General features: G+C 34.4%; 1 protein-coding gene across 3 annotated transcripts in view; it reads left to right on the forward strand.

Annotated features, from left to right (window-relative positions):
• The window catches only part of pcx (pecanex), a 743,348-nt gene that overhangs the window by 367,808 nt on the left and 352,390 nt on the right, over positions 1-23,150 (forward strand). For all 3 annotated transcript variants that reach the window (XR_016547122.1, XM_090376780.1, XM_090376781.1), the window contains one exon: positions 5,416-5,524. Coding sequence is in view for 2 of the 3 variants with exons in the window: in XM_090376780.1 (XP_090232906.1) it covers positions 5,416-5,524 (109 nt within the window). In the remaining variant the exon portion in view is untranslated. The remainder of the gene's footprint in view (positions 1-5,415; positions 5,525-23,150) is intronic.

Here is a 23,150-nt window from a genome sequence, read left to right on the forward strand (position 1 = left end):
GTCACACAGATATAAGGAATGCAGAACTGGAATTTGGGGACTACAATGTGTAAAGGAAGGATAGGAAGGGAGGAGGGGTTATGCTATTAGTTAAGAAACACAAAATCCAAGGAAGTGCAGCCAGTCGACATTCCTGGACAGTGCAGTATCGAGTCAGTTTGGTGTGACATAAGCATTGGGAGATCAAAATTGAGGCCTAATGACTCTGATGAGTATAATAAGAAACTGTACAGAGAAATAAAGTGAGCCAGTAAATCAGAGAGTCTTATAATGGGGGATTTTAATTTCACAGATATTGACTGGAATTTGTGGGTTGGTCACTCACACACTAGCAAGGCTTTTGTGGATTTATTGGATGATTGTTTTCTACATCAGCATGTTTGGGAGGCAACTAGAGGGAGTAATACTCTTGATCTGATTATCAGTAGTGATTCTTCATGCATTAAGAATCTGCAGATAAAGGAACCACTAGGTGGTAGTGATCACAGTGTGCTGGAGTGGGATTTACTCAAAGAGGTAACTACCATCAGGGGTAAAGGGAAGGGTTTTTGCTTTCGTAAAGACGACCACGGTGGTCTCAGAAAGTATTTAAATTCTATACGGTGGGACCAACTAATGATGTTACCAACAGCAAATTCCAAATGGGAAGCATTCAAAGAATTTATCTTGGAACTATTAGGCTTTACATACAATATTGTTCAAGGTTTAGGCCTAAATGAATGTCAGATGAACTAATGAGACATATGGCAGAGAAGAAAAATGCATCGGATACATATAAATTAATGGGTGACATGGAAGCCTTGATACATATAAGCTGGTCTGTAAACCTGGCTGCCTAATCTCACAAAGGAGATTAAGCAGGCAAAGGCAGATTATGAGAAATCTTTGGCAAAGGATACAAACTGAGTAGAAGAAAAGGGATAAATCAGATTGATCCACTGGATATTGATGGTTCAACTGTTGATGATTCTGCTCAGGTGGCTAACAAATTAAATGAGTATTTTCCATATACATTCACACATGAGGAGTTATTCAGGGAGGGGAATACCAAAGGTGAATTAAACTCTGGCAGTGAGCTAGATGATTTTATAATAACTAAGAGAAAAGTCGAAGAGAAATTGTTGAAGATAAACATAAAAAAGGCATCTGAGGTGGATGGAATCTATCCAGTTATATTAAAGGAGGCAGCAAAGTAAGTAAACAAACCCTTACCCATAATTATGAGAGCATCCTTGGACTCAGGGGAGGTACCCATGGACTGGAGATGTGCAAATGTGACCCCAATTCACAAAGGAGGATCAAGGGGCGACACAAGTAATTATATACCTGTTAGTTTAACTTCTGTTCCAGGAAAATTAATGGAGGCACTGGTTAAAAGAAGCACTGCAGGATCATCTAGACAAGACTTCAGTTATAGCTCGGACACAGCATGGTTTTGTTAAGGGAAAGTCTTGCCTGACCAATTTGATTGGATACTATTATGTGGTCACAAAGGAACTGTATGCAGGGAATAACTTTGATATCATATATTTGGATTGTAGAAAGGCTTTCTATTGCACAAATTGGAGCAGTGTGCATTGGAGGCAAATTGTTGCTATGGATAAAGGGATGGTTGAGTGGTAATCAATGGACACTGCTCATCGTGGACCAATGTTATTATTGGAGTCATTCAGGTTTCAGTGTTGGGTCCACTGTTGTTTTCTATATTTATAAATGATATTGATGATGGTATATCAAGCTTAATGTCCAAGTTTGCAGACGATACAAAGGTTGGCAGGTTTGTTAAGGACACTACTGACAGTATGCTGCTGCAACAGGATCTGGAAAGGTTAAGCAGATGGGCTGAGAGGTGGCAAATGAAGTTTAACATTGACAAATGTAAAGTACTACATATGGAAAGCAGTAACCCCAGAGTAACATATCAACTCTGTGGTACTACACTGACAGTGGTAGAGAATGAAAAGGACCTAGGGTAATTGTGCAGGCAGATATGAAGTGTTTTGAGCAGTGCAGACGGTCTGCAATAGTTGCTCATGGTGTCTTGTCAATGATATACAAGAATTTTTCTAGCAGGGATAAGGAACTGATTATCCCCTTTTATAACGCAATGGTCAGGCCACACCTCGAGTACTGTGTACAGGTCTGGACACCTCATTTCAAGAAGGATGTAGAGCTGTTGGAACGAGTACAGAGAAGGGCAGCAAGATTAGTAAATGGAACAAAGGGTTGCTCTTATGAAGAAAAGCTTAAATTTTGCAGATTACAGTGTCTGGAGACTAGGCATGCGAAGTGATTTTATTGGGGGGGGGGGGGTATAAAGCCTTGAATGGTTTGAGCATGCTCAATGCTGATGGGAGTCTTCCTCTTGCTCAGAATAATCACCTGAGAGGGCATAAATTCAAATATCTATCCTACAGTTGTACGATAGATATGCAGAAATATGTGCCTTTTGTCAGCGGGTAGTTGGTTCGTGGAACAGACTTACATCTTTTGTTGTGGAAGTTGATAGCCTAAATAAATTTAAGGCTGAGCTGGACAGGTATTTGGAACGAACAGAGGGTTGAAATTGGAGTGGTTTTTTTTTTTTTTTTTTGGCTGTTGCTGCATAAACTTGCTTTCTTGCACATATGCCTCTACTAATGTTAATGCTAATACACCTTAAAAGCCTGTTCAAGAAACTTCACATATCCCTGATCAGCAAGAATTGGAAGACTTTAATGAGGGACTTGGGTATAACCAAATCCTGTACAGACCCCCCTCCCAGTTTCTCATTTAAAAGAATGGAATATACTGAATCCTAGCAGTAAACTTCCACATACTGAAAAAAACATCTCTTATGATGATTTTTACACGGTTTCAGAATATTTGTGCTATTGTTTCAATTTGCTTGGTTTTTCTGAAGAAATTTGTATTCCTTTCATAAATAGTTTAAGTAAATGTTTGGAAGCTGTGTTACTTCACCACTGATGGATTTATGGGAATATGCACCCATCAGTTTCTGTTGCACCTTTTTCTTATTAAAGAAGCGTACACAGAAATTTGGAGCATATATTAGAGAAGATTAAGTATGATGATCACTATAACTATGATGTTTGTGGTGTTTCCATTGAATTTGTAAAATGGTATCGCTAAGCTCATTTGGTTTCTGTTCCTCTTGGGCAGCAGGATTGTCATTATAGGAGAAGAGAATGGTCTGACCAAATTGATTTTCAGCCTGGTCCACACTGTTTAGTAAACAATCTTTTGGCTGAAAGGAACAGTCCACCATTTCATATCAAAGGATCAACACTACCCAGCAAGTGCACAAGTCTGTTCCCTAAGACTTTCTCACATTCTCTATGCATGTTGAATGCATGTACTGTGGCATAGAGAATACTAAATTTCATTACCACATGCCTATTGAATTTCATTACCTGCCACATGCCTATTGAATGATGGCTGTGTTAATACATACTATTATGTGCATGTTAAATTAAATATTACAGATGAAATGTCAACTGATGAAAAAATACATCCCATATTTTAGATTTAATTTTTAAGAAAATATATCCAAAGTTGTTTATATGAAGATTTAACTTGTGCATGCAATGTTCTTTTTTAGTAATTGTTGTTTATGTATGAAATCATATTTGTAAAAAAAAAAAAAAAAAAAGTTATTTATTTAGTGAGTTTAGTAAAGGTTAGTAATTTATTTTAGTTATTATTATTATTTTTTTTTAATTTCAGCTATTTATAAAAATAAAAAGTCAAAGTACAAAACAAAAAAAAAATGTTATTAGAGTTGCACAAGAGTAACCTCATCTACCCGTATGTATTATGTCCTTAAATTTAATGTGGTCTCTTGTCAGTTTAACTGTATGAAAATACAGGCCTTGAAATCTGTATGCCTTGTTAATATATAGAACAACCCTTGCCACTGGTATCTTGAGTTCTTATGACATCCGCTGTAGTTGAAACTTTGAATAGTATCACTTAGCTGGTATAAAAAGCTTAGTATTTCTATGATTACTTCTCCAAACACTTAACATTTATCATGCACATTCATTTCATGTTATCTTGAAATGAATTTAAGACTGTCTAATACCAGTGTTATCACCTTTACAATAGCAAAGTCCCTTCCCTTCATCCTGTGGTGGTAATTATATCTTTAATTCCCCAATAATTCACCACAGTTACTGTTATCTAATTAGTTCCTAAGATCAAGACCCCATTATATGGCATTCTGATTTACTGTTTGTATTGTTGTTTCAGGTGCTTATGTCACACCAAGTTGATTCAGTGTTATCTTGGTAATGCACCTTGATTGATATGGGTTCAATTCTGTGTACTTATTTTGTATAATTCTCCCATTCCTTTCTCTGTGTGTTCTATTTCCCACATTCAGATTCTGCATTCCCTATATCATAGGGAATGAAGAATTATTTCTGATATCCTTTGTGATGTTTCATTTTGTTTTATTGCCCTTTTAAGATTTAATTTTAATGGTTGGCAATATATTTCCTTATTTATATGAATATTCTCTAAATATCAACCAAAATTGGTCTGTCCCAAACCATGTGGCCTTCGTGGTTTATGGTGATCTGGCATTTTGAGGTTTTTTTTTTCTTCACTAGACACAACAACAGATATATCCATTTGAAAATTGGTCACATCTGTCATGTCTAGTGAAAGTGCTTGGGTACACCTATTTGACACATATTTTCTTATAATCTAATGTATGGTTAATACACTTTCTATTCAACACTCTTGTGCTTGTATCATTTGCAGCATGGTTATCCTGACATTTTTGAAAAATGTGTAAGCCATCTACATTGTAAGATATTGCTTATATCTATAGTATCTTATATACTTTACTCAATTTTTCACAAATCCAGACAGCTGAGTTTTCTTCAGACTTAAGAAAGAAACTCTGTCACCAACCGTTTGCTGAAATGGCTATCAGTTTGACTGTTCATAACTTTCAGATCTGTAATAGACAGAAACTTTTATTTTAGCATTTTTACATTTTAATATCTATACTAGTAATATATAAAACAGCACGATGCTAACTCAATTACAAAAAATGTTGGCTCAAGAGATTACTTATGTACTGGCCCTTGTATAATACTGACTACACTGTTTTCTTATAAGGTAAATTGTTCAAATTTAAGCTGAAATCATGCTTGTAATAGGAATAGCCTGTATTATAACTATAATACTGGAAATCTATAACAAGTATGTCACCAGGAATTTACCTAGGGAATATCAGTCAAGTTAAAATAGAAATGTTAGTAATGAAGTGATACAGGTTTGCTTTAAGATAACATTATATCCATCATTATTGTAAAAATATTTTTAACATTATTATTATTATATAGGATTTTTTTTTTTTTTTTTTTCCTTTTCAAAATTAAACACATTGTTAACTGTTTCTAGGTCACTTGTAAAAAGACATTTATGGTCTGAAGATGCACCTAAAAAAAGTAAAGAAGAAGATGGCAATGAACTGATAGACCCTCTGCCTTTAAAGCTTCAGAACACTGTGGTAAGCATATACAGCAAAAACAGAGGTGTAGTTCATCATTTCTCTATAGATATCATAAATTCAGAATACTGTGTACCATCAGAATAATGCCCCTCTGTGTCAGAGTTTTGTATGTTGAAAAAGAAAGATACACACTGCATACCATAGCATACTGTGTTCTGCGGAATGGTAGTTGTAATGGCCTTGGTTTTTAACATCTTGCCTCTATTAGAATATCATTTTAGTGAATTCCACATGAGAAATGTACAGGTTGGTCAATTAATTATTTGTCACATTACAAACTTCCATAAAAAGAACTTAAAAGTTTTTTCCATTCGGGCTCAATATGTGGCCCAGTGGATTCTATGAGAAATTTCAGTAGTTTATGGATGAAAACAGAAAGTCAGTTAATTCCCAGCGAATTTCACAAAACTTTGGAAGGGGGGGCCATTTATATATACACTGAGTGATCACTGAATTATGACCACTTACCTAATACTTCGTAGGTCCCCCTTTTGCTTTCAGTACAACAGCTATCCGACATGACACTGGGCGCCTCCGTAGCCAGGTGGGAAGGTGCAGCAGTGCGTAGCACACGCTTCTTGATTAGACCGCAGTTCGAACCCATCACCACCAAATACGGAGGATGCGGAAAGGTCAGGGAATGACCACCGCATATCCCGGAGCAATATGGCCTTCGTTGCTAATGCTCCTAAAAATCAAATAACAAACAAACATGACATTGATTAAACAACGTGTCGGAAGCTTTCAGGAGGTATGGCCAACCAAGCTGTATGTAATGCAGTCAGCAATGCAAGTATGGAGGTGTTTGGTGTATCCAGATGCCTGATATGCCTTTCCATAGTGTCCCACAAGTGGTCTAAGGGATTGATATCGGTGGAGTTCAGAGGCCAATCAATATGCTGGAAATCAGAACTGTGTTCCTCAGACCATTCCTGCACAAGTGCCCGATGGCTCAGCGCATTGTCATCTTGGAAGACACCATCGCCATTTGGGAAAAAGTGCTACATAGTGGGGTGTACAGAGTCAGCAAGCAGTTGACGATAGCGGAGACCACTGATACATTGTTCCACATGCACCAGGGGTCTAAGTTCCTGTCAGTGAAACATGCCCCACACCGTATAACAGCTCCACCAGCCTGCACTTTTGATCCATGCATTATGGATCAAGAGCCTCATGTTGTTGACGCCAAATCCATACACAACCATCCATGGTGTGGAGTAAATAACGTGATTCATCCAACCAGCACGCCTTCTTCCAGTCTTCTAATGTCCAACTTGCATGCTCTTTGCACTAGGCGAGTCTTTTATGCCAACAAACAAACCTTGGTTAGGAGTGGATGCTGTAGGGGTCGTCTGCTGGTATTGCCCATAGTTGCGAGAGTGCGACGCATGGTCAGGCCAGATATTGTTCCGAGTTGGCCCATGTTGTATTGGGTAGTCAACTCTTCAACAGTGTTGTGCCTGTTCGCCTGTACGAGTTGTCGGACCCGGCCCTCACCTCTAACACCAAAGCTTTTGCTGACCTTTGCAGTTTTGCTGTCGGGTTGCTGTGTGATGCATAGTCGTGTCAGATATTGTTCCAGGTTGGCCCATGTATTGGGAAGTCAACAGTGCTGCCCCTGTTTACTTGTACAAGTCGTTGGATCCGGCACTCACCTTGCAGTTTTGCTGTCAGGTCATTGTTTGACCATTTTGACACCAGTCCTGGTACACTTTAACTACAGCGGCTCTCGAACACCCCACCAGTTCAGTCGTTTGGGAAATCGAGGAACCAGCTTGTTGAGCACCCACAATCTGTTCTTTATCCAAGTCTGATAAATCCTTCCTTTTAATTCCCAGTGAATTAAAAGGAAGGATTTTACCATCACCCTCAGAATATTACTACCTGCTGAACCACCGACACCTTATTTATGCTACATAGGGCGACTAACTCTGCACTCTCATACCTCACGTGGTCAACAAGTCACATTCAGTTTTCATATGGGGTGGTCATGATTCAGTGATGACTCAGTGTATATATGCATAATCATCATCAGCCATTCTCAATCCACTGCAAGATGAAGGCACCACTCCAACAACTTTCCAGTTCCTTTTTTTTTGTGCAATGACCATCCAGTTACTACCCATGAACTCTTTAGTTTCATCTGTTCACCTCCGTTGGTTGTCTATCAGGTTTTCTTTTAGCTTCTCTTGGGTACCATTCTGATTTTTTTAGTCCATCTGTGTCTTGTCTTTGAGCTATGTGTCCTGCCCATGACCATTTCAGTTCTTTAGTTTTGATAAGAATGTCCATTACTTGAGTTTGCTACCTAATCTCTCTCTCTCTCTCTCTCTCTCTCCTCATCCAACAATCTGATTCCTAATATAATTCGTTCCATTCTTTGCTGTGTAGTTTTCAGCTTCTCCTCCATTGTTTTGGTGAGTGCCCAAGTTTCACTTCCATAAGTCATGGTGGGGAGTACACATTTGTTCATTATTTTACGTTTGAGACAAATTGGGATATTACTCCTCAGTATGTGACTATATTTCCTGAATGCTATCCATCCAAAATTTATTCTTCACTTGACTTCCAACCATTTATCATTGTTACAGCTAATGATTTACGATAAGTGTATGAATCTACCTTTTCAATTTCTACTCCTTCAACAATTATATCTCTTTCAATAGCATACTTGTTGATCATTAATTTTATTTTAGCCATATTCATTTTTAGTCCGAAATCCTTACTAACTCTGCATAACTGATTAAGGTTCTCCTCTAATTCTTCGTGATTGTGGCCTATGATCTCAATGTCTTTGTTTTAGCCATATTGATCTTTAGTCCAAAATCCTTATTAACTCTGCATAACTGATTAAAGCTTTCCTCTAATTCTTTGGGATTGTGGCCTATGATCACAATGTCATCTGCAAATTGTAGATGGTTTAGGTACTCTCCATTCACATTGACTCCTTTCTGCAATCAGTCCAATCTTCTGAAAGCTTCCTCAAGAGCAGCAGTTAACAACTTCAGAGATATTTTGTCTCCTTGTTGAACTCCTTCCTCAATTTAAAATTGCTACATTAAAATTGATATTTCTCAATTTAAAATTGCTAGTCTAATAAAGGAAATAACATTTTCATATGTTTTCTTGAAAACCATAATGTATGGGCTGTCTATGCCTTGTCTTTACAGTGCCTGAAACATTGCCTTGTGCTGTATCGAGTCAAATGCCTTTTCATAATCCACAAATGCTAGGCATAATGTTGTTTTATATTCATTTGCTTTTTCCATTAGCTGTGATATTACGTGAAGGTAATCCATAGTTCAGAATCCTGTCCTAAAACCAGCTTTCTCTTTTGGTTGATTCTCATCAAGTTTTCTTTCTGTTCTGTTAGTGATGACCCTTGTGAACAACTTGTAGATGTAGGAAGAAAAGCTAATTGGTCTATAATTTCCCATTTCTGAATTGTCTCCTTTCTTATGCAGCAAAATTATGATTGCATTATTCCACTCCTTAGGGTGAAGAGTCTTGCCAGTTTCTATGTCATGTCTCTTCCTCCCAGTTTTAACAACTCTACAGTAACTTCATCTTCACTGGGGATTTTTGATTCTTCCTTTTCTTCAATGCATGTTCTATCTCATCAGGAAGGATATCAGGTATGTCGTATTTGTTGCAAATTTGTGATCCATATTCCCTGCTACTGGCATCATTCCCTTGCTTCTTATTTAATACTTTATAGTAGTCATCTGCTATTTGAATGATGTCTTCTCTGCTATTTATAAGTACACCATCACTGCTGATTTAAGTCCTTTGTTTTCACTTTATGCTCGCTCTGTTTTTCTTGTCTTAAATTTTCTTATGTCTTGTCTGAGTCTCTTTCTAATGGCTTGCAGACTAATTTTTTCTTCCTTCGATTTCTTTTCACCTATGGGTTTTTAGAGCTTTATCACTTTCAGAAAGTTGTATTCCTCGTCAATATCTTGGTCCTGAACGGTCTGCAGAAGCTCAAACTTGTTCTTAAGTTCCAGTACATACTGCTTTTTCTCCTCCTGTGTTATCTCAAAGACATCCATATTATTTACTCAAGTCAGTTTTTTCCTTTCTTTTCTTACATCTATATCAAGTGTGCATCTTACCATTCTGTGATCACTTCCAACATTTACGTTTTTCAGGATGGTAACATCATTCACATTAGTTAGTGAGTATGAGGTCAATTTCATTAGTTGTTAATCCATTTGGGCTTTTCCATATCCACTTTCTGTTCACCCTTTTCTTGAAAAAAGTATTCATTACTGACATTTCTCGAGATAGTGCAAATTCTAGCGGTCTTTCACCTCTTTCATTTCTTTTACCAATTCCAAAATTTCCTATAGTTCTCCTTTGTGCTGTTTTGTTTCTTTCTAAACTTAGTATTGAATTCCCCATAATAATGGTTTAGTGAGTTTTCTGTTCATCTAGAAGTCTCAATTTTGGTGTACATTTCTTCAACCTCTTCATCATCATTGCTTGATGTTGGTGCATATATCATTATTACCTTTAGTTTTTTACCTCTTGGATATCCTGAGTAGCAATTTTGATACCCTTGGTGATACACTATTGAATTGCAAAATGTTGTTTTTTATATATTTATGCACCAAAAATCCAACTTTGTCTTCACTCTTTTCACAGTTTCCATTGGTGTACAGCAGATTTCCACTTGATAAACTTATAAGTCATTCATTTCTTCTTGTTTCAGCCAAGCCGATGATATTGCGATTCACATTTTATAATTCCTTTTTCAGCTCTAATATCTTCTCTTCACTGATGGGTGATCTTATGTTTTAGCAAGTCAAATTCAGTTTCCATGAATGGCAGCCTGTTCATACCCAGAGATTCTTAGTACCCTCTGCTTCCACTCTGATTCTTTTTCTGCCAGAAGTGGGAGAGTAAAGCCACTGGGGATGGATGTCCATTTGTTGTATTATGTTGTCATAAAGTGCTGGAGGGTTTGATCTTTTCCTTTCCTCTTTATGTTGACCAGGCATCTTGAAGAGAACCACTTTACATGTTCGTTTCCACCAAAGTGACATAACAGAGCTTACTAACGGGAAGGTGTGCACAACTGGATTTTAGGGAGGCAGGCCAACTGCATTTCTCCTAAATCTAAAACAGAAAGATATTGGGTCCATAAGTGTTTTAGACTAAGTGTATGATAATACACAGAATGCCTGGTTCCCCTCTTAAGTCCCTGTACAGGCACTCCCAGGCTTACGTAATACTTGACTTATGGAAATTCGACTTTACATAAATTTTTGCCGGCTGGTGGAAACTTAAAAAAAAATTGTGGAAACATATTTTGCATCCTGTAGGAATAAATGGAGGTATCGTGAAAATATCATAACGTGAACCCAAAAACACTTTTTTTTTTTCTTTTTTTTTTTGGTAATTCGTTCCAAGACCTTGGAAGTTGAAATTTTTGTTATATAGCTAAGCTATTTATCTCTCTAAAATGTCACTTTTATGATGGAAATTGCACTACACTTTCATCGTTATATGTTCTGTTATAAGAATCAATTTTAAACGCGTTTGTGATATTTTTCTAAAACACATTTCTGGAGGTCACTACCATAAAACAATAAAAACAATTTGCACTTTCCGGTTTATTGGGCTTTTCTGTTAACGCAATCTGTTATAAACGGGTAGTGAACTCGATTTTATTGCATTTGCCATAACACCGATAACTGGAATTTTGTGGGTTTTTACGTTACGGTATTATGGTGAAATGAGTTTCCCTTCATTGAAATCTTCAATCATATAAAAAAACATAAATAAATTTTCAGAATGTTCTCTTCATTGGTGAAGAGAACATTCGGAAAGTGCAAGTGCTGGCAGTGCTAGGAAACAAAGCAAAATTGATTTTGAAATGAAGATGGTTAATTAAGAAGTACGAAGCAGGACAAAGTTTGTCATCTATTGCACGGAATTAGGTCTTGCTGTTTCGACAGCGAATATTATTTTAAGGAACGGTGTGCATATAAAAGAACATGTTAAAGGATCAACACATTTAAGATTAACAGTGATCACGAAACCGCATTCAGGTGCTATATCAAAGATGGAAAAGCTATTAATAATATGGATGGAAAATCAATTCAGAAGCAAGTGTCCCAGAGTCCAATGGCCACTGAAGAAAAAGCAAGAAGTATTTATGAAGATATTAAGGATAAGTATGGTGAACCCCAAGCCAAGTTCGTGGCAAGCAACAGGTGGTTTAATAGGTTGAAGCATCACGCTGGTTTCCAAAACATTAAAGTATGTGGTGAAGTCGCCAGTGCCAATTCTGCAGCTGCAGATAAATTTTGTGATGTGTTGGAAAAAACCCCTTCTAAATCTCCACAGCCCTCAACTTCCCCAGTGGCGTGCTTATCAGCTGGAGAGTTAATTCTGGCAACGATGCTCGAAAGGTAAAACTTGGTGACATTATGCCTGTCTCCTCTCTCTTTTTTAATTTTATAATTTTGAAATTTTTGTAATTTTCTGCACTTTTGTAATTTTTCCTACACATGAGATAAAAAAAAAAAATTGAATAAATAATTCTATTTACACATCAAACATTTTTTTGCTTTAATCAAATTCAGCACACATAGTTGCTAGTGCTGCTTAAGTATTTTGGGAAATTCCAACTTACGTAAATTTCGACTTACATAGAGTTCTGCAGAACACAACCCTTACGTAAGTCGGGGAGTGGCTGTATATATATATATATATATATATATATATATATATATATATTAATAGTTATATTAGTGATAAAAGGAAAGCAAGAAATAAAGCAAAGCAAGAAAGTTAAAAGACAATAACTAATATTTATGGGTTAATGCAGTTGCAAGCAATCATGCAATACACCCACAATGTCTACAGAATATCAATAGAAAAAGTAAATCAATCCAATAATAAGAATACCATCAAGGACTTAAGAAAACGCAAAAAAAAAAAAAAAAAAAATTATTATTATTATTATTATCGCTTTTTACCGACAATCTAGATGACTTCAACTGGGGCCAACCACCCAGAATGAAGGCAAAAAACGACAAGAAGTTCTCTGTTTCTGTGATGATCAATATATGCTAAGTAATTTAAATCTAAACCAAATATAAACAGTATAGGCCGAACATAAATCAAATATAAATAAATCGAATGAAGATAAATAATTAAGAAAAATTTTGAAATATTAGAATCAAAGGTAAGAAATATAAGTAAAATATAAATGTAAGCATATATTAATCATCGTTGACCCGACAGAGAACGTAATTTAAGGATTAAAACAAGATTAAATATATAATACATACTACATTTGACCGTATCTAGGACATAATGTAATAGTCGTCAAAATAATATGTGGTGCCCCCTATGTGATGGATACGGTAAAAATAAATAATTAAATTAAATTAACGCAAAGAGAAACATGCAGATAGTAAGAAGAAAAACTAAAGGAGTAGGAAAAATAGAACCTGAACTCCACAAAGGCGAAAAATAGTGGTATAGATAAGAAATAGTTTCTCCTACGTCCTCGGATTGCCCTAATAATTTCGGAGAAATAAAAATAAAGAGTGTAAGACAGCTTAAAGGCATTACAAGATATAAGTTGTGGCTCGGGTATGCCCGGGATCGCAAACCCGTTCCTATAGTAGGACCCTGAGCTGAATTTGCATGTTATCTCAGCGTGAATTTAAGTAAATTAAATGAATTTAACTATATGTATTAAAAAAAAAAAAAAAAAAAAAATATGATACACTGTAATTTGCAAGCCGGTGGGTACAAGTTTTCTACGCCGTAAGACACCAAGAATGCAAAGTGTATCCTATTTACATATATACATGGCACTAAATATAACGATTTTATTGAAAATTATATTGAAACGATAGGTTCAGAAAACAAATTTTTGAAATTAATTATGCTAATTGCTTTCCTGAAGTGATATTTCAGGTAAGCGATAGGGAAATTATTATTGATCAACCTGCCGTACAACGCTGTTAAGCCCGCTGAACAATTTTTATTACTATTGCAGATATAAGCAATCCTTAAACATTGCGATAAAATTATATTAGCATGCACTGATTTTGATACATTAGATTTCCAATTTGTAAGGCTGACTACGTTAAAATTAAATGCATCTCTTTTATTATATACGTTTACGTCTATTTTATTATTATGTAATATTTCTATATGAAGATCCAAGTAATTTGCTATAGTATCGGAACTATTAGTTTTTTCCAACACAAGCTCCCCTGGATATAATCCACTGTAATCCTGGACAAAATGTGGACAATTAAAAACACATATATCATCTACGTATCTGTATATAAGTAGGTTATCTTGAAATTCTCTTTCTGTATAATACAGATAAAGGTTTGCGATTATGCTTGATGCTGGACTTCCCATAGGGGTGCCAGTGACTTGCAAATATAACGATGTTCCGTCATATACATAGTTATTAAAGATGCATAATTTTATTAGAGAATTCCAATAGGTTAAATCAACCTTTATAGCATTTTTATTTTCTAAATATAGTATCTGGAGGACGACTTCTAAGTTATTAAGGTTAATGCTCGTAAATAGACTGTTAAAGTCAAAAGTTTGTATTTGATGAATATTATTATTTTTTAGAGCATTTATAATAGGTAAGTTATTATTTATTATAATAGTTTTATTTAAGTTATTTAATATAAATTTCACAACACACTTTTCAGTATTAAACTTAGTGTACTCAAAGCACTATATAGAAAAACCAATGATTACGTCTTTGCATCCTCCCACCTTATGCACATTATATTGGATATTTTTAAATTCAGAATTAATATTTTGAATGTTAGCAAGCAGCCTGAAAACTCTGTCCTCATCTTATACTTTCAAAATAAAATGATGGATGATTTAGATATACATAAAACTATTAATTTACGTAATGACTTGCTGCCTATTAATAACTTACATATTAATATCAGATTTAGATATTCTAAACCATTTGGTCTTAAAGCGTGTAACTATAAAACAATAGCTACAAACCTTCACAATATTAACATTGGACAGGATACATGTGTTTGTCACAAACCTTCATTTCATAGATACGTGGATCCTAACCATAATCACATTATAACCGGCAATTTAGATATAATCCCATATCCCGAACTTAGAGATATTTTATCACTGGGTTTTAAATTTCGACCTAATCCACCTATTAATAAATCTAATTTTAAAAAATTGTTATATCTAGATTTACTAAAATACTGCATAAGATCAGCATACAAACATAATATACCGGTTGAAGCTTATCACATGTGGTTATTTACAATGCTTAATATCATATCTAATAAATATAATCAATTGAAATTCGTACAGGAAAATCTATATAATACCAAATTAATAAATAGGCAGCTCAAAGATATACATGAACATTTTATAATAACTCTCGTTGACAAAGCTGCTTGCAATTATGCAATCATATGTAAATCATATTATATAGATATTATAAAAAATGAACTACAGTCTAGCCGTACATATAAACAGATAACATCTTCTTCTAATATAATAATCAAAAAATTAATTGCATTGCATAAAAAATTAAAGTTAAAGTATAATAACCTAAAATATCCATTTATATATTGCATACCCAAATTTCACAAAACACCAATTGCTTTTAGATTCATAACATCATGTAGAGATAGTTATGCGAAATTTCCCGGAAAAACGTTAGAAAAGTTACTTAAAAGTATATTAAATAACTTAAATAAAACTATTATAATAAATAATAACTTACCTATTATAAATGCTCTAAAAAATAATAATATTCATCAAATACAAACTTTTGACTTTAACAGTCTATTTACGAGCATTAACCTTAATAACTTAGAAGTCGTCCTCCAGATACTATATTTAGAAAATAAAAATGCTATAAAGGTTGATTTAACCTATTGGAATTCTCTAATAAAATTATGCATCTTTAATAACTATGTATATGACGGAACATCGTTATATTTGCAAGTCACTGGCACCCCTATGGGAAGTCCAGCATCAAGCATAATCGCAAACCTTTATCTGTATTATACAGAAAGAGAATTTCAAGATAACCTACTTATATACAGATACGTAGATGATATATGTGTTTTTAATTGTCCACATTTTGTCCAGGATTACAGTGGATTATATCCAGGGGAGCTTGTGTTGGAAAAAACTAATAGTTCCGATACTATAGCAAATTACTTGGATCTTCATATAGAAATATTACATAATAATAAAATAGATGTAAACGTATATAATAAAAGAGATGCATTTAATTTTAACGTAGTCAGCCTTACAAATTGGAAATCTAATGTATCAAAATCAGTGCATGCTAATATAATTTTATCGCAATGTTTAAGGATTGCTTATATCTGCAATAGTAATAAAAATTGTTCAGCGGGCTTAACAGCGTTGTACGGCAGGTTGATCAATAATAATTTCCCTATCGCTTACCTGAAATATCACTTCAGGAAAGCAATTAGCATAATTAATTTCAAAAATTTGTTTTCTGAACCTATCGTTTCAATATAATTTTCAATAAAATCGTTATATTTAGTGCCATGTATATATGTAAATAGGATACACTTTGCATTCTTGGTGTCTTACGGCGTAGAAAACTTGTACCCACCGGCTTGCAAATTACAGTGTATCATATTTTTTTTTTTTTTTTTTTTTTAATACATATAGTTAAATTCATTTAATTTACTTAAATTCACGCTGAGATAACATGCAAATTCAGCTCAGGGTCCTACTATAGGAACGGGTTTGCGATCCCGGGCATACCCGAGCCACAACTTATATCTTGTAATGCCTTTAAGCTGTCTTACACTCTTTATTTTTATTTCTCCGAAATTATTAGGGCAATCCGAGGACGTAGGAGAAACTATTTCTTATCTATACCACTATTTTTCGCCTTTGTGGAGTTCAGGTTCTATTTTTCCTACTCCTTTAGTTTTTCTTCTTACTATCTGCATGTTTCTCTTTGCGTTAATTTAATTTAATTATTTATTTTTACCGTATCCATCACATAGGGGGCACCACATATTATTTTGACGACTATTACATTATGTCCTAGATACGGTCAAATGTAGTATGTATTATATATTTAATCTTGTTTTAATCCTTAAATTACGTTCTCTGTCGGGTCAACGATGATTAATATATGCTTACATTTATATTTTACTTATATTTCTTACCTTTGATTCTAATATTTCAAAATTTTTCTTAATTATTTATCTTCATTCGATTTATTTATATTCGATTTATGTTCGGCCTATACTGTTTATATTTGGTTTAGATTTAAATTACTTAGCATATATTGATCATCACAGAAACAGAGAACTTCTTGTCGTTTTTTGCCTTCATTCTGGGTGGTTGGCCCCAGTTGAAGTCATCTAGATTGTCGGTAAAAAGCGATAATAATAATAATAATTTTTTTTTTTTTTTTTTTTTTTGCGTTTTCTTAAGTCCTTGATGGTATTCTTATTATTGGATTGATTTACTTTTTCTATTGATATTCTATATATATATATATATATATAAATAAATAAATAAATGTAGAAGATTTGGTTGTTAATGTGGCTAGTGGTGAGTAGGTAGTATTATTAAACCATAAGCCAAAATCATGGAATAAGGTCAGAAATAGAAGTCAAATAATAAGTCAATTCATACATCTAAAAATAAAGGTAAGACAAAATATCAAAAATAGTATACTAAAAGTATTTAATATTGCAAATTCGATGATTTTAGTGTCTTTCTCAAGGGCCAGCTGTAAAAACCAAGGAGAACGTTGCAAGAAGTAAGGCCTCTGTTTCTAACATGAAATATATATATATATAAAGAAACCATGTTAATATATAAGCAAGGGTGCTGGGTTAATATAGTGGATAGAGTATGGAATGCTGGCATATATTTCATGGCTGACCTGACAGAGGCAGAGAAATGATAAGAAATTATATAAATAATTACTAAAATAAAATAATAAATAATTACTAAAAGCTGAAGGCAAAAGATGACTGTAAAGGCTGAATTAAGCAGTTGGAGTAGAAGGTCAGGAACAGTACTTACTGTATATCCATGCTGGAGTCATGGAGTCAGCCGACACCCTATGTAAGTAAGTACATAGGGTGTCAGCCAGTGTACTTCAGTGGAGAAAAAGAATGCTACATGCTTGCATCAAAGACTATATAATATGTAAAAGCAACCTCTGGCGTTGAAATGCAGTATGAGGTACAGGGCTTTCAGAAGAATTAAACACGATGAAGCAGCTTATCCCAGAATAGGAGAGAAATAATAACTGACAAAATAGCGTAAAATAGATGCTGAACTTTATATAAGGTGAAAAAAGCAAATATAGCAGGAAAATAGCGTCTTGATATTGCTTTTGAAACCTAATTTTTCCTTGGGTTTGAAGGCTGGCCCTTGAGAAAGACATTAAAATCATGTAATTTTCAACATTAAGTGCTTTTAGTAAATTATTTTTGATATTTTGTTTTTACCTTTATTTTTGCAGGTACAAATTGACTTATTATTTGACTTCTATTTCCGATGTTATTCCATGATTTTGACTTACGGTTTTATTATGCTACTTACTACTAGCCACATTAATAACTCATTCATCTTCTACAATTATTTATTTATTTATTTAATGTCATTGAGTGCTTTCTACTCTACAGAGTTGTAATATATAATCATTCAAAAGTGTCTATTACTATTATACTATATTTGTATATACACACACACACACACACACACACACACACATATATATATATAATTGATTTGACATTACTATTTCGTGTTTGTAATATTTGTTACATATCTTGCCAAAGTTAATTGAAATTTATTATTATTTTTTCATTGAATTTATACATTAATTTTGAGGTTTATTTTATTTTATTTTTTTGTAAATATTGGCTTAATTTGTTGTGGGATAAGGAATAAGGCTGAAGTTTCATGCATTTAATGCCTCCAAAAACTTTAATTTGGCACAGATTAATTGCTCTTTGTTTATGGTTTATATTATCAATATTTTTTGAAAAGTTGAATATTAATAAATTTTTTTCATTAAAAATGAGTATTTTGGTGGCCAAAAAACATTTAAATTTTTTTTTGATTTTTATTTAAAAAAACAAAGAAATAAAATAAATAAGCATCACAATCTGCTAGTAAAAAAGATCAGGGTACATTTCAAGCATGATTCAAAAAAACCAAATATTTCTTGAAATATTAAAAATTAAATCTGACACCTCTACTGGTATCAGTCATGTTACAAAACAGAGCATTACTACTGCAGGGTTAAACTGCAAAATTTTACTGAAAGTAAACGTTTGAAATTATCAATTTATAATAAAACAAATGTACTACCATATATTGAGGCACTGTTTACAGAAAAGTAGTTTTCAGTACAATACTGAATAGGCAACATGAATGGAATTATGTAATCAAGCTATCCATGTCATCTCATCACCTTTTTCTGTAGGTTTTTTGATTTCACGATAAATACATCCTTTGTATTGATCTTCATAGCCATCACATTTACCTATAGATTTACCTATAGAAGGGGACATGGGGAGTTTCCCCCACTAAAAAAAAATTAAAATATAAAAACATATAATTCAGGTTCATGTGACACAAGTCAGAGGGGAGCAAAGCAACCTTCTTATTTGTAAAGTAAAAAAAAGAAAATCAGACTGGTCTCTTATGTAGCAAATGCAGGAAAATCTTTGCTAGCTCAGATGATGTTGCTTATGAATTGATTGAATACTTTACATCGATCTTTACAGAAAAAACCCTTTATGGTGAGGAGAATGTGTATGTGAAGCTGAGCAGTGTGAAATTAGGAATATTGAAATTACAGAAAATTGTTTATTAGAAACAATTTTTAAACCTAAAGGCAAGTAAAGCTTCTGGGAGCAGTTGATGGCAATGTATGCATATACCCAGTAATTTTGAAGGAGGTGGCAAGAGCATATTGAACCATTTATTATCAGCCATTTTCAATCCACTGAAGGATGGAGGCCTCGCAGGCAGCTTTCCAGTTCCTTCTGTTTTGTGCAGTGGCCATCCATTTTACTGCCCACAAATTTCATCTGTCCATCTCCATTGTTATCTTCCAGGTTTTCTTCTAGCTCCTCTTAGTTACCATTCTGTTCTTTTCTTAGTCTATCTGTCATCATGTCTTCAAGCTATGTGTTCTGCCCAAGTCCATTTCATTTCTTTAGTTTTGATAAGAATGTCCTTTATTTCAGTTTGCTGCATATAACCCATGTGTTTCTCTTCCATTCTTTTGTTGATTGCCCAAGTTTCACTTTATAAGTCATGGTTTTACATTTATGACAAATTGGGATATTGCTTCTTGGTACATGACTATATTTCCTGAATGCTATCCATTGAAATTTATTCTTTTCTTGACTTCCAGCCATTTATCATTATTACAGCTAATGAGTCCAAAATAAGTATATGAATCCACCTTTTCAATTTCTGCTCCTTCAATGATTATATCCCTTCCTGTGGGATACTTGTTCATAATTACTTTTGTTTTAATCATATTCATCTTCAGTCCAAAATTCTTACTAACTCTCCATAACTGATTAAAATTTAATTTTTTCGAAATCATGGCTTATGATCACAATGTCATCTGCAAATCTTAAATGGTTTAGGTACTCTCCATTCACATTCCTTTCTGCAACCAGTCCAATCTTCTGGAAGCTTCTTCTTTCAGGGCAGCAGTAAATAGCTGTTGCTATTGTGTCTCTTTGTCGAACACCTTTCTCAATTTCAAATTTGCTACTGTCTTTGTCTAGTCTAATAAAGGAGGTAGCTTTCTCACATATTTTCTTTAAAATCATAATGTATGGGATGTCTATGCCTTGTCTTTCCCATTCCTGAATCATTGCCTTATGCTGTATAAAATCAAATTCCTTTTCATAATCCACAAATGCTAGGCATAATGGCATTTTATATTCATTTGCTTTCCCCATTAGCTGTTATATTACGTGAAGGTGATCCGTAGTTGAGAATCTTTTCGGTTGATTCTCATCAAGTATTATTTCTAATCTGCTAGTAATGACCCACATTTACAAGTTGTTCCCATGTGAACAACTTGTAAATGTGGGACAACAAGCTAATTGATATTTAATATCCAATTTCTGATTTATCTCCTTTCTTATGCAGCAAAATTATGATTTCATTATTCCACTCCTTAGAGGTCACACCTTTCCTAATGTATTTTGTGAAGAGTCTTGCCAGTTTCTGTGTCATGTCTCTTCCTTTTAATTTTAACAAACCTACAGTAACTTCATTCTCACGTGGGGCTTTGATTCTTCTTTTTCTTCAATGCATGTGCTACCTCATGAGGAAGGATATTGGGTATGTCATATGTGTTTGTCTGTTTGTCTATTTGGTTTTCAGGAGCATTAGCAACTAAGGCCGTATTGCTCCAGGGATATGCGGTCATTCCCTGACCTTTCCGCATCCTCCGTATTTGGTGGTGACGGGCTCGAACCCCGGTCTAATCAAGAAGCGTGTGCTACGCTCTGCTGCTCCTGCCCACCTGGCTACGGAGGTGCCTGTCATATGTGTTGCTAATTTGTGATCCATCTTCCCCACTTCTGGCATCATTCCCTTTGCTCCTTATATAATACTTTATAGTCTTGTTCTGCTGTTTGAATTCTGCCTTCTTTGCTATTTATAATAAATCACTATTCTTCAGATTCAGTATCATTTGTCTTTCTGTATTATTGGGCTTTTCCATGTTCACTTTGTGTTTACACCCGTTTTTTGAAAAAAGTGCTAATAACTGCTGATTTAAGTCCATTGTTTTCCCTTAATGCTTATTCTTCTTTTCTTGTGTTAAATCTTATGTCCTCTCTGAGTCTCTTTCTAATGGCTTTGCATAACTCAGCATTCTCAATTTTTTCCTTGTCAGTGTTTATCTTGTGGTTCATTTGTTGTTTTCAGTTCATCATGGCAGGTGTTTCTTGATTAATTTTTTGATCTTTGGATTTCTTTTTCCTATAGGTTTTTCAGGCTTTATCACTTTCAGAAAGTTGTAATCCTCATCGATATCTTGGTCCTTAAAGGTCTGCAGAGGCTCAAACTTGTTCTTAAGTTGCAGTACATAACTGCTTTTTCTTTCTTTTGTTATCCCAAAGACCTCTGTATTATTTACTACTGTCAGTTTTTTCCTTTCTATTTTTTACATCTAAATCAAGTGTGCATCTTACCATTCTGTGATCATTTCCAACATTTACCTTGTTCACAATATAAATTCTATTAGTGAGGATGGAGTCAATTTCATTAGTTAATCCATTTCGGCTTTTCCATGTTCACTTTGTGGTTACACCCGTTTTTTTTTAAAAAAGTGTTCATTATTGACATTCCTCAAGATTCTACAAATTCCACGTCTTTCATTTCTTTCACCAATTCCAAAATTTCCTATAGTTTCCATTACTGTACTATTTTGTCTCTTTCCAATCTTAGCATGGAAGTCCACCATATTGATGGCCTAGTGAGTTTTCTGTTTGTCTAGAAGTCTCTCAATTTTGGTGTACATATCTTTAATCTCTTCATCATCATGGCTTGATGTTGGTGCATATATCATTATAACCTTTAGGTTGTACCTCTTAGAAATCCTGAGTCTGGACACCCTTGGTGATATACTTTTGGATTCCAAAATGTTGTTTTTAATATCTTTATGGACCAGAAAGCCAACTCCACCTTCACTCTTTTCACTGTGTCCATTGATATACAGCAGAATTCTACTTGATAAGCGTCAGTGTTTCATTTCTTCTTGATGTTTCTGCCAAGTCGATGATGTTCCAATTCACATATTGTAATTCCTTTTCCAGCTCTACTATCCTAACTTCACTGATGCGCAATCTTACATTGTAACAGGCCAAGTTCAGTTACCATGCATGGCAGCCTGGTCATACCTAGAGATTATTTGCACCTTATGCTTCCACTGTGACCCTCTCACTGTCATAAGATGGAGAGTGAGGACCGTTTGTTTTGTTGTGTTGGTATAAAGTGCTGGAAGGTTTGGTCTTTTCCTCTTCACACTGGCCAGGCATCTTGAAGAGAACCACTGTACACGTTCGTTGCCACCAAACTGACATAACAGGGCTTACCAACAAAGTGTGCATGAGTGGGTTTTAGGGCGGAAGGTCAAAAGGACTTCTCCTAAATCTTCGAAAATAGAAAGATATTGAATCCATCTGTGTTTAGACTGAGTATCTCATAACATGCATAATGCCTATTCCCTTTTAAGCCCCCTTTGAGGGGAACCATTGAGTTACCCCTCTTAATTGACATTCACATTATAGCAGAAATGGAATAGACTGGCTTCCCTGTGATCCCATTTAAGCATTGAGTTGTTTACAAGAAGGGTGGTTTTTTTTTTTTTTTTTTTTACTTTTGTAGCAGAAGTCTGAGGCTTCATTGCACTGTACAGTTAATATCAGTACTATACAATTAATATCAGTACCTTTTGAATATCAGCTGTCATTTCTTCTAAAATGCAACTCTTTTATTTCTTGTGCCCCTCCATTGCTTATCTTCTATAGAACTGTGATTAGTATTAATAATGTGATGCCAAGAAACAAAGCTTATA

The sequence above is a fragment of the Mastigoproctus giganteus genome, chromosome 6 (genome assembly GCF_048544385.1).
Source record: "Mastigoproctus giganteus isolate SK-2022 chromosome 6, ASM4854438v1, whole genome shotgun sequence".
In the NCBI taxonomy this organism is placed as follows: domain Eukaryota; kingdom Metazoa; phylum Arthropoda; class Arachnida; order Uropygi; family Thelyphonidae; genus Mastigoproctus; species Mastigoproctus giganteus.